Source organism: Balaenoptera ricei, chromosome 2 (genome assembly GCF_028023285.1).
Source record: "Balaenoptera ricei isolate mBalRic1 chromosome 2, mBalRic1.hap2, whole genome shotgun sequence".
In the NCBI taxonomy this organism is placed as follows: domain Eukaryota; kingdom Metazoa; phylum Chordata; class Mammalia; order Artiodactyla; family Balaenopteridae; genus Balaenoptera; species Balaenoptera ricei.
In genome coordinates this window covers 113,648,728-113,661,149 of record NC_082640.1, presented here as the reverse complement: position 1 = coordinate 113,661,149, position 12,422 = coordinate 113,648,728, and the positions used below count along the sequence as shown (strand labels likewise).

General features: G+C 47.7%; 1 protein-coding gene across 6 annotated transcripts; it reads left to right on the top strand.

Annotated features, from left to right (window-relative positions):
* Positions 1-663: 663 nt before the first annotated feature.
* On the top strand, positions 664-10,872 carry RBM23 (RNA binding motif protein 23). Of its 6 annotated transcripts, XM_059913843.1 has the most exons (15): positions 666-872; positions 3,753-3,804; positions 4,455-4,530; positions 5,100-5,221; positions 5,725-5,772; positions 5,901-6,068; positions 6,274-6,327; positions 6,482-6,599; positions 6,696-6,848; positions 6,934-7,071; positions 7,608-7,673; positions 9,198-9,393; positions 9,481-9,585; positions 9,675-9,759; positions 9,845-10,872. In XM_059913843.1, exons 3-15 carry the CDS (start codon positions 4,465-4,467, stop codon positions 9,846-9,848), a joined length of 1,323 nt encoding a protein of 440 aa, XP_059769826.1. In that variant the 5' UTR covers positions 666-872; positions 3,753-3,804; positions 4,455-4,464; the 3' UTR covers positions 9,849-10,872. The 6 variants fall into 6 exon arrangements, with proteins under 6 accessions (XP_059769828.1, XP_059769824.1, XP_059769826.1 ...); XM_059913842.1 differs by lacking the exon at positions 3,753-3,804 and having other exon boundaries at positions 667-872; XM_059913844.1 differs by lacking the exons at positions 666-872; positions 3,753-3,804 and adding an exon at positions 3,811-3,906.
* Positions 10,873-12,422: the final 1,550 nt, after the last annotated feature.

Sequence of the window (12,422 nt, the reverse complement as noted above, 5' to 3'; positions counted from 1 at the left end):
TGGACATCAGTTCCTTCTCTTTCTGGTTAGAGGGCTGAGTACTGCTGCACCGAGTCACGTGAGAAACTGCCTCAAGTTTACCCTTGCGGTGGGAGGTGTGTGGGGCACTGATTTGAACTGAAGGTATGTGAGCTGTAGGACCAGGCAGAAGCGGAAGAAGACAAATCTGTGACAGCCTCGTGAGATCCAAGCGCTGAGGAAACGAGGCAGCGGTTGGGAGGGTTGTATGACAGAATGGGGATGTGCAGCCCAGCATCCCTCCCCACGGGAAGCAAATACAGTTGCTCTCCAGAAAGCTGTCCCAGAGAAGCCTGACGTGAGCTCCTCGGCAAATCTGAGTGGGGACGACCAAGGACGTCAATAGGCTCCTCCGCGGTGTCCGCCTAATCTACAGGAGAGCCGGGAGCGAGCCAGAGGATCCTTCTCTCCGGTGCTCTGCCCGGTTGCCCCGCCTTCCGCAAGTCATTTAACCAATGACAGAGCGGTAGGCGGCTACCTAAGGACGCTTCTGCTTTCCCTCAGTCTCGGAAGGATTAGCCAATCAGTGGGCACTTGATGGTTGCTAAGAGACCTTTGAGCTTGGCTCCACCCATGCTCAGGATTTTAGCCAATGAAAATCTGTACTTTGGAGTGTTGCCGCGATACCAGTGAGATTAATTCCACCGCCTGAATGTTTCGGCGCCTGCGCAGATTGGGGAACGTTCTGGAAGACAGCGGAGCTGCCGCCATTTTGCGGGAAGAGGAGCGGCTCCGATTGTAGTGGGGCTCTTACTGCTGAGTATCTGGAAGGGAGCCGTGCTTCGCGTCCCCCGACACACCCAAAGGAACGGAGGGAACCGGGACCCCCCCCGCCCTGCGGGGACCCGGAACTGGTAAGAAACCCCGAAACCGGGTCCCCCCCCCCCGAAACGTCATCTATGCGTGACGGTGTCGCACGGCGCCTCCCCCTGACGTCACAGGCAGAAAATGGCGTCAAGAGCAGAATTGGGCAAACTTTTTATTTATTTATTTTTTGGGGGGCAAACTTTTAAAATTAAAAAAATTTTTTTGTTTACTTTGATCTGGAAGTGTTCGCTACCTAACTGTAATCCATCGGCACCCTCGTGGCTACATCCTTTAGCGATGAAGATGCCGTTTCAAGGGTCCCAGTGACTTATCTCTTTCCAGGTCCCCGCAGCCCTGACATTTAGGGTGTCCCACACTGTGGAGGGAGCATCGACCCACCACGGTCTGAGAGGACATGTGAGATCCGTTTTCAGCCCCTAGTGCCACCACTCAGAGAGAGATGAGGGAATTGAGGCTTCTTCAATCTTCAGTCTCTCAAAGACTCATGTTCAGTATGTTGGCCACTCTGCCCACACATCCTGTGGCGGTAGAGGAGCATAGTGGGGCCACATACGAGGCTTTAGAATCGGGACACTGGCCCTCGCAGAGATGCTGCCAGTCGGTAACTTGTAGGACCATTTTTTGAAGCGTGGCCTTGGCTTGTTACACAACATGGGGAATGATTTTATCTTTCTCATTGTTTCTGTTCTTAATTAAGCTGTCTTCAGTTTGGAGATGTTTGTGCCCAGCTCAGTTACCGGACCCAGGAGATGGCGCTACCATCACCCCTGGGACTCCAGCGTTTGGTGAATTCTGCCTGATCAGGGCTGACAGTGGTTCTTCACTCTCCTTTGCCCCCGCGGCAGTGGGGTCTTGTCTTTGCTGGCTTGGGTCTTGTCTGTGCTATGACAAGGTCCATGTAGTGCCGTGATTGTGGGCCTTTAACATAGTTTTTGGAGCAGGGTTGGAAGAAAGCACTATAATACTTTAATGTATGGGATTGAGTGGACTTTGACCCATAAGTTAGGACTCAAAGAGTTTGAAAACTCCCAACGTGAAAGCACACAGTGTTTGGGACATTCTGTTTTTAGGACATCTAGAAAGATAGACTAAACCCAGCAAGATTGCAAGTTTCAAAGTGTGCTGGTGTTATATATGTCTGTGCTTAAATAGATTCATTCATTTGTTTCTGAAGTCTGAAAACTTTATTCCATAGGAAGGGGTTCATTTGTCAACTTACATGAAAGTTTTTTTTTCGTGTTAAGTTATCCCTATGCTGTACTAGCACTCAACAAAGAGCAGTTCTTGAAGCATTTCATTGGGAGAGTTAAAGGCAGGCTGTGAAAAAGAGAAGCATTATGACACTTAGAAAAATTGTATAGATTTGGCAGCCAAAATGAATGAAAGGAACAGAGCTTGTAGATCAAAAACTTACTTTTAGAACCATTTTTTCCCACAGTAGCATATATTAAGATATATGCTGGCATATATTAAAATCAGATAGCATATATTAAAATCAGCCTGAAAAAAAAAAATCAGCCTGGTTTCTAATATTTTGTAGCATATACTGTTACACACTGAGTATCTGTAAGCCACACAATAGGTGTGACTAATGGGACTGATTCTTTTGATGTACGTATCAGAACATTAATTCTTCAGGTCAGTGTAAATTTAAAATAGACGTCTTGGTAAGCTGTGTACTTTTCTTTTTTAAATTTCCTTTAGGGTTTAAGTTATAAACCACATGAGAGAGCAGTAACCTGTTAGAATGTTAGACTTAAGAGTCGGAAGACTTATGATCAAGGGTCAGCTCCTCCATTTGAGCTTTGTGACTTTGGGCAGTTCACAGAACCTCAGTTTTTTCATCTGTGCATTTTTAAAATCTTTCTTCCTCCCTCCCTCCCTCCCTCCCTTCCTTTCTGCTGTGCAGCATCTTAGTTCAGGCACGTGGGATCTTTAGTTGCGGCATATGGGCTTTTTACTTGCAGCATGCATGTGGGATCTAGTTCCTTGACCAGGGATCGAACCCGGGCCCCCTGCATTGGGAGCACGGAGTCTTACCCACTAGACCACCAGGGAAGTCCGTCATCTGTGCATTAGATCCAATATTTGCCTGTAGCATATGTTACCATTGATTGTTAAATAAATGTAAGGTGTTAGTATAAGAGATTGAGTTCACTGGTTTTTAGACACACCTATTTGATTTTGGTTTGGTTTCCATTTTAAGCCTTAAATTTGGCTCCAAGTAAGTTTTATTGGTTGGCTCTTTCCAAGAATTTTATCTTTGTAACATGTTTAGCATAGTGCCTAGCAATATTAGGTACTATAAATGATAGATATTGATATAATGATTACTCTTATTAAGTCATCAAAATAGGCTATGGACTCTGAGGGCAACCAAGACAGCATGATTGGATGATGCATTAGCTGCTTTAAAGAGGACAAAGTTCTTGAGGATATGGAAAGTCTAATTATTAACCTCCTTGCATAGAAAGTATTTAGATTAGTTTTTTTTTTCAGCTTTATTAAGATGTAATTGACATAAAATAAAACTGTACACATTAAAGTGTATAGTTTGATGGGTTTTGATGTGTTTTGATATGTGTTAACACCCATGAAACCATCACCCCCCAAATTCCAAAATGCCCTTTTATAATCCTTTCATCCTAGCCCCTTCCCACCTATTCTTATCCTTAGGTAACCACTGGTCTGCTTTCTGTCACTACAGGTTAGTTTGCATTTTCTAGAATTTTATGTAAATGAAATCATAACAGTATGTATTCTTTTTTTTACCTGTTTCCTTCCACTCAGCATAATTATTTTGAGAGTCATCCATGTTATGTATATCGATAATTTCAGACCAGTAATTTCTGAATAATTTATCCTATTGATTTTGTTTGGTGTCTTCTTTTTTTTTTATTCGATAGACCTGTCGTGGACAGACTTGGGAAAGACCATTGCTAGATGTGAAAGCTTGGGGTAGGCGAGAAGTCCTACTGTACCTTCCTAGACAGAAAGGCTTCAAAGTGGGACTGGTTAAGCCTGTCTTAATCATGGTCTTTCTGAGTTACCCAAACTCTGGTTGGTATTGTACAGAAAATGCTTAATGATGAATCCCCTCATTATTTATGTTGGGAGGTGGTGTGGGGAAAAGCTTAGGACAAATCTGCATTATTCTGGTATTGCTTTGTCTTGCTCCTAATTTTTAGTCATGCGTTCTTACCTTTTTATGGGAAATATGTGCCGATTTAAGTTTAAACTAATTATTTATTCAGAATTTTGAACAGTAGAATGGAGGCCGAATGTCTGTTGTAAAGTAAACAGTAATTTTGAGTACCAACATTTTCTCTTCACAGGACGGGGTCTATATTGTATATTGTTTCTACCTAGATATTCAGTTTTCTTCTAGACCCCTGACCTTTTCTAAGCCACAAAGCAGAACTAGTTCAGATCAGTAAGGTGCAAAAATAAACTTAGGGTAAGCAACAGCGGGTAAGGTACCTTTGGAGTTCAAGAAACAGAACTGTATATCCTGAAGTCTGGTTCTTGCAGGGGGGAGGGAATGTGGGGTGCTGGAAGGGGAGGAAAAATATAAATGAGGTTCTTATGTATTGATGTCCTCTCCTCAGATCTGCTACAATGGCGTCCGATGACTTTGATATAGTGATTGAGGCCATGCTGGAGGCTCCCTATAAAAAAGAGGAGGTAAGATTCCCCATCTCACTCTTGGAATTGGGCTGGTAAGAAAAAGCACTTGTGGATCATCAGTTTCAACGTTTTGTGAATCTTCTTTCCCTGTTCGTTTATTATGTGCAGTGGCTTTCATGAAAGGCATAATCTTTTAGTAAGCTCTGCTGGAGGCCGATACTCAAGGGCCATGCATACAGAAAGGGCCCCAGAAACTGGGGGTCGGGGGGACATGAAGTTGCGGTGGGAACCAGTGCTTTGCTCACAGCTCTCAGTGACACAGTAGAAGGTCAGTGTATCTCAGGCATAACTCTCATTTCTCACTCTCCAGGGAAATGGGTGTTAGTGGAACAGATGTTGGGGTAGCTAAAGGTTTGACTTCAAAATCTGATTTCTTCTTTTTGGGTAGTTTCTTTCCTTATTCTCTTATTCTTTTTGTTAGGAGGTCCAGGTGCTTAGAAACTGTTTAGATGATTGAGAGCTTCGATTTCATGAGCTTTCTTCCTTGTCCACTTCTTTCCTTGCCCAATGGAATCTGTGTGTCTGGCACCTGGTACCTTGTGTCATTTTCCTGGCGAACCCCTCAGGATGAGCAGCAAACTAACGAGGTTGAAAAGGAGAGCCCTAGTAACACCACCAACAGCACCAGCCGTACCGGCAGCAGTGGCAGTGGCACCAGTGGGAGCAGCGCCAGTGGGGAGGCAAGCAAGTGAGTGTGGCCTGAGGAAAATGGGTTGGCAACTTGAGGAAGGGAAGCAGCTGTGTCCGTTATAGAGACAGCCAGAACAGGGAGGTGGTTGCTGGTAAGATTTCTGACTTTTAGTAATGGCTCCACTGGGTCATGGGAATGATGGTGACCTGGGTTAATGATCTTCTAGTCTTCGCTTGCCAGTGTAGATTTGTGGATAGACTTGTGGATCAGTCCAGGCGTTGATGTAGTATTTCACTTGAATGAAATAGCAAGAGGATCTCTGATTTGGAAACATGAGCTTTTGCTTGGTTTTGTGGGGGAAAATGGCCATTTCAGATGCCTGACAGCATTCAGGGCTCTGTGTAAACTGATGTCATGCCATTGTTGTGAACTTCTGCCATATTGTCTTCTAGACTTTGGTCTTTCACTGCTTTCTGTTTCGCCCTTGCTTTAGTGTCATTTCTTATCCTTGGGAGAGATAATGAAACCTCAGTAATAAGAGTTTATGTTCTCTTTCACAGGAAGAAGAGGAGTCGGAGCCATAGTAAAAGCAGGGATAGAAAACGCAGGTCAGTCATTCTGGGGCCGCTTGGGTTTTGAGAATTATAAGTGGAAAGAAACCAGGGAAAGCTGTACATTAAAGGCCAGAAAGGTTGGTTTGTTTTTTAAGGAGCTTAATAGTCATTGCCGTCCACAGTCGTAGTCGAGACCGTCATAGGCGGAGAAGCAGTCGGAGCCGGAGTCGAGATCGGCAGCGTCGTCACCGCAGCCGTAGCTGGGATCGTCGACATAGTAGTGAGTCACGAAGTCGAGACCGACGTCGTGAGGATCGTGTGCGCTACAGGAGTCCACCGCTTGCCACTGGGTATCACCTTCTGCTTATAAGATCGTCTTTGTATCGTATTTTGGGATAGGCAGGAGACCCAGTTACTGGAGGGGTGATACTCAGAATTCGCATGTGCGATGGGGTGCTGTAATCTGGTTTTCTCATGGTGGAAGACCCAGCACTGGGCCAGTGTGGATAAAGGTGGGTGACCCGGTTTTCAGTTTGGTTGTTCTCTGTTCCGTAGGCGTAGGTATGGACACAGTAAGAGTCCTCATTTCCGAGAGAAGAGCCCAGTCAGGTGAGTTGACAGTGAGCACTCTTTTAGGGATTGTGAGTTTTGAATAAAAAGCGTTTTGAGCCAAACCACAGGAATGTTTAGTACTTGAGGGTAGCTGAAGAATGATGACCAAGTACTGGGAGGGAGGGTCTCGACGATTTTGCTCACTCTTTAGGGAGCCAGTTGATACTCTGAGTCCTGAGGAGCGGGATGCCCGCACGGTGTTCTGTATGCAGTTAGCTGCCCGCATTCGGCCTCGAGACCTGGAGGACTTTTTCTCGGCTGTTGGCAAGGTAACCCTCTTCCCCCTCTTAGTTGTCTCTGAGAAGCCTGTCTTCTATCCATCCTCCTTTATGCCCAACTCAGGATTTCCTTTTTGCCCTGGATAGGTTCGAGATGTACGTATCATCTCAGATCGGAACTCACGTCGTTCTAAGGGCATTGCCTATGTGGAATTCTGTGAGATCCAGTCTGTGCCGCTGGCCATTGGGCTGACCGGGCAGCGGCTGCTGGGAGTGCCTATCATTGTACAGGCCTCACAGGTGAGCAGCCTGAGAAATGGACATGAGAAGATGGAGTTGATGGTGGTAGGTGTGGGGCATGACCCATCATCTCCTCCTTCCGCAGGCTGAGAAAAACCGACTGGCAGCCATGGCCAACAACCTGCAGAAGGGCAGTGGTGGACCAATGCGCCTCTTTGTGGGCTCCCTGCACTTCAATATCACCGAGGACATGCTCCGGGGCATCTTTGAGCCCTTTGGCAAAGTGAGTAGAAAGTGAGGGAAACCTCTGAAGGGAATCGGAAAAAGTGGGGAGGGCAAGTGTACCTCCTCGTTCTGTCTGACCATGATTAACCCACTGCGTGTTTCACGATGGCCATGTGGGTCCATGCTGGGAAAGTTGGGCTCCATCTGTATTCATACTGCTCAGGAGACAAATTTGGCACCATGAAATCAAATAATGGGGTCCAGATGAAGTAAGATGAGTCAGAAAAAGTGTTTGGGAAAGAGATGGGCTTTGTCTCTTTTTTAAAATGATTTGGAGAGATGTAATGGGTTGGTTAGAAAGTTAGAGGTATTTAGAACAATCGGGGTAAGGGACTTCCCTGGCGGTCCAGTGGTTAAGACTCCGTGCTTCCACTGCAGGGGGCGCAGGTTCGATCCCTGGTTGGGAAACTAAGATCCCACATGCCACATGCTGCGCATGGCCAAAAAAAAAAAAAAAAAAGAACAGTCTGGGTAGGAAAGATCAAAGGTATGGCTTAGCCAAAAGATTATTGATTATTTTTCTCTATTCTGCAGATTGATAATATTGTCCTGATGAAGGACTCAGATACAGGCCGCTCTAAAGGTTATGGTTTTATTACGGTGAGTCTCTAGTCTTCAGCTTTTTAATTTTAGTTTAGGTTTCTCCACTTGTCTGATTTTGCAGCTTAGCTTCATCCTCCTCCCATAGGAACTGTCTAAATGACCCATAAACCCTGGTGCCTGAAGCTTGGACTAACCTTCTGCCCCTTGAGATGAGTGCATTGCTTGAGATCATGGCTTTTCTCCTACACTCTGTCAGTGGCACTGGTATGGGGTGTCCAGGAGGTCAACCAGCTTCCCTGGTGCTACAGCTTGCTCTCTGGGTAATAGTAACGATTCCAGGCTGCAGCTAAGAGGCTGGGGGCATGAGGGAGGTTAGGTATGGGCCTTTATAGATGTGCTTTATAGAATTGGTATATTTTCATGATGGGGTGGGAATAAGAAGGTATATACTTCTCTCTGGTCCTACCCAGTTTGAAGCAGTTTCCCCATTGAGAAATATCTGTATATTTAAATACCACTATAGGGAAAACAGTGAGGCCACCTAATAGTGGGCAAGTCTCACCTTTTCCTGACACTCCCAACAAAATTGTTTCCAATTCCCATAACTGGTTCTTCCAGCCCCATGTGACTCCAGGCTAGGACTGGCTGCCAGCCACAAAGTCTGATAGAAGCTGATATTTTCTGGGCTCAATCCAGGCAGCATACACCCCCCCAGTTGCCTGCAGGGCAGAGGGGAGATAGGTTGTGTTCTACCATGGGAATTGCTCATCTCAGAAGTATCTGGTAAAAGCACGCCACCTACACCACCTGCCTAGGAACTGTCAGTACCACGTGCCAGGCCCTAGGACAGGTAATACCAGAGTAAATAAAGCCAGCTGTGGTGTTCATGGTGGCAAGTACCTTTTCTAGCTCCCTGTGTGACTCAGATGCAGAAAGGCTTCTGTGGGGCCTTTTTGCCCTTGTGTTGCTGCCTTTTAGGTCAACACCCTTGACACATAAACAGCAGACTGGGAATCCTCTTCATGCCAGGCTGCAGCTAGTGCTGCTGCTGAAAGGGACGAGAGAGTAGAGGCCTTCTGGCCAGTGGGCCAGAGTCAGCAGCACTGAGGCGGGGTGGGAGTGGGGGTGCAGTCTCGCTCTCAGTACCAGGGTGTGCGCCTTCCTGAGGCTGGGCTCTGGAGTTCCACGTTCCTGGTTCTTGACTAAGGACTGAAACTTACTAGTCCTGAGGGCTGAAATTAAAGCTCAGGAGCCTTGGATCTCAGCCTGTCTTACTTCCATTTGATATGCCCATTTGTGAAACAGCCTGTCAGACTGGGCTCCCTACAGATGATGCGCTGTTAGGTTCTCAGTGGAGCTGGAAGATTGAAAAGCGATTGCGCTTGAGTCAGCTGGAAAAGGTCTTTCTTAGAGAACCATTTGGGGGCATGGGGATCTTAGGTCACATTCCCTGGGAAAGAAAAGTTTGAGCCACAGTGAGCATGCAATTTTCATGGGACAGTAGGACGAGAGAGTATAAGTGGGGCTTTGAGAGCATGTCTGTGGCCAGGAGGTACCTGATATGGCCTGGGTTTCTTGTAGTTCTCTGACTCTGAGTGTGCCCGCCGGGCCCTGGAACAGTTGAATGGCTTTGAGCTTGCTGGTCGGCCTATGAGGGTTGGCCATGTGACCGAGCGACTGGATGGTGGCACAGACATCACTTTTCCTGACGGAGACCAGGAGCTGGATCTGGGATCAGCGGGTGGACGTTTGCAGCTCATGGCCAAATTGGCAGAAGGTAGGGCTTCTCTGCAGAGTGAAGAACATGGCGTTGAATTTTACATCATGGGTTAGGACTTAACCCCACCTCATCTTTCCCTCTGAGGCTCTGGAATCCAGCTGCCGACCACCGCTGCTGCTGCCCAAGCTGCTGCCTTGCAACTGAATGGAGCAGTTCCTTTGGGGGCCCTGAACCCAGCGGCTTTGACTGGTAGACTTGGACTTGGGAAAGGGAGAGAAGGGTCGGGCCTGGAAGGCATGAATGCTCTATGCTAACTCCCTTGTCTCTCTTTGTTCCAGCTCTGAGTCCGGCCCTGAACCTCGCCTCCCAGGCAATCGCCTCCCAGTGCTTCCAGCTTTCCAGCCTCTTTACCCCCCAAACCATGTGAGTCTCAAGGCCCAGCTCATTTCAGTGTTCACAGTTCCTTTCTTTCCTCCGGCTTCCCGTTTACATCTTCTCCATGCCACAGGTAATGAGTGGCGCAGTCCACTGCCTCCCTCTGCCTCTGGGTCCTGCCACTCCCTTCTCCACGTCTACCCTTCCATGGCCCCTTCTCTCCATTCTGTGGACCAAACCATCCTGAGGGTGTGAACATTGACGGTGGGGGAACTGGGACCCCCCTCGGACACCAAGGAGAGCTCCTGCCCACCGCAGCCGCAGTGGGAATGGACCCTGGTGAGCAAAGCTGCCAGTTGAAGAGAACAGAATCTGCACTTGCATTGAACATCTGTTTCTCTGTGTTGATCGTCTCCTGGGATGACCTTCCTTGCCCTTTCCAACCACCTCTTACTGATTCCTTGATTCCTCCCCCATTGGGAAGGCCATAGGGCATTAACTGAAGGAACTAACCGCTCTCTGCCTGCCTGTACCTTTACCCTACAATCTGTCACGGAAAACCTTTAAGACCTCTGGTCTGTGAGGACTTTGGAGTTTGAGGGAGTGAACCTTGAAAGTGCTGGCTTGCTGCTACAAGGGCCCTGGAAGATAGCACGGACATGTGCGTTGGGAAGCCTGCCTTAAACCTTAGCTTGGGGCCAGAACTGCTACTGTGGGCTCAACATCTTGCTGGGAGGTGTGGGAATGATCTCTCCTGCCAGCCGTTTTGGATGTCTTAGGGGCATTTGGGAGTTCAGTGAAAGGTGGGGTACCTTTCTGTTATCTTCCATCTTCCTTTGTGTAGTTGTCCTTCCTTTGGCCCAGGGTGGGAGGATGGAGGGGAGGCTGCTTCTCTCCACCACTTCCATGTGCCTCTGGAGACTGGGGGCTCAAGCCCAGCTGGGCACACGTGAGTCTTTCTCACTGTATTTTATACCCTTGTGTCTGTGTACATAAATATAAATATATATATATAAACTTTGTACAAAAGGCAGGTCCCACAGTTGTGGCGGCAGCTGCCCATGTGTGTGGTCTCGGTCCAGTGGTGTGTCTGTCTGACGTTAACTTATCCTGAGCCAAAACCACGAATGGTTCTAGGGATATAAAACATTTGTAATGCCATTGAGTTTTTTTCCTTTAATTTTTTAAAAATCTGATCTTTAGAAAGAAAAACAGACAAAAGGCACACATGCCATCTGTATCTGCTTTATACTCCCGTGGTCTTTATGCCCTGTGGTCTCCTCCTGTCTTTATCTTGATTCTCTCCAAACCTCCCTGCCTAGTGGACAGACCTCCGGGCTCCCTCTCTCTGCCTGGGGACAGATCTTGTCTTCCCACCAGATGGCAGTGTGACGGTAGCACGTTCTGCACCTTGCTCTAAGGGTGTTTCGTGATCCTGAGGAGCTTAAGTACCAGAGAAGCCTCCTAAGCTCACCATTCTTACCTTGTTGAACTCTGTACCTGCCTTTGGACCTTTCTGTAGTGGACATCCAGTCCAGTATCCAAAGGGGTTTGGGCGTTATACATCAGGGCTCCCCAGGCCTGAAGTCTGCAGTTGTTGGTCCTTTCAGTCCCGCAACTCTTTCCATGCGGCTCTGATAACACAGGCCTGAGACCAGTCGATGAATCCCAGGGAGCTGAGCATTCCAGGCATGGCCCTTCCAAAGGTGAGGGCACACCTTCCTCTGCCTGCTTTGTAAGGCTTAGAATAAGGGGCCAGCCCGGAGCCTGGCTCGCCAACTGGGGACCAACCAAAAGGAGAAGGTCTGAGGTTCAAGGACAGGGCTCTGTGGGCTTCCTCCATTCTTTACTGGTCTCTATGCAACAGAATGTTGAGAGTTTATTGTCACACTAAAAATTTGGATAATTGCTGCTAGGTTTTAACTTGTCAGTTAAGGCTTCTAAGCAGAGTGATGGTTTTTTAGTGGTTAGCTTATGACGTTGCTCTTTACACTGCAGTGTTAAGTACCTGAAACCTACTTGTGGCATAAAAGGCCACTGGGACTCTGGAGGGACTTCCAGGCTGCTGCAGTCTCACCCACTGTCACCCCTACCCCTTCCCTGTACTAATTTGCTCTCTGGACCTGGGAGAAGGGAAGGAGGCCGCGTTGTTTTTAGGTAGGAGCAGCTGGCTAAGGCCCAGTCCCTTGCAGTTATTGATGCGGCTGCTAAGGCATCCTGACCTCAGTGCAAACCATTTTTACATTTTTATGCATCCTCCTGAGGCTATGGGCCAGGCCTCCTCATGGCAGTCTTGAACATCTTCAAACTGTAGGTACCCCCAGGCCTTGCTTCCTGCCCTCAGGTGGGCCCCCACCACTGCTCAGTTTCCTTATACTCCCATTCCTAGCTGCTTTGGCCTTCCTGCACTTTGCGTCCTTCCACCTCAGTTCTAAGTTGCTCCTTGTTCTTAGAGCCTTGCATAGCTTTTTGCTGGGAGAGAGACAAGGGTGGAAGTAAGGGAATGTCTAAGACAACTTCTGTTCTAGTCTTAACCCACATAAGGTGACAATGTCTAGTGGGTAACAGCCAGTGTCACTGTGTGTGACTCAGTGCCTTCTTGTTACTCATCCCTCTATAGGGGGTGGTTGGCGTGGAGAGAAGGGGCAGTGAACAGCCTCTGGGCCCAGCCTGATGTAAAGGAGCCTCCCTCAACCTCCTGCCTGAGCACG

Excerpts from the sequence above, each read along its gene's own strand:
- RBM23 (XM_059913840.1), top strand. The coding sequence starts at position 4,983 with ATGATTGAGAGCTTCGATTTCATGAGCTTTCTTCCTTGTCCACTTCTT. Across the intron at positions 5,773-5,900 it reads AGCAGGGATAGAAAACGCAG|TCGTAGTCGAGACCGTCATA; the intron begins GTCAGTCATTCT and ends TGCCGTCCACAG. Across the intron at positions 6,600-6,695 it reads TTTTCTCGGCTGTTGGCAAG|GTTCGAGATGTACGTATCAT; the intron begins GTAACCCTCTTC and ends TGCCCTGGATAG.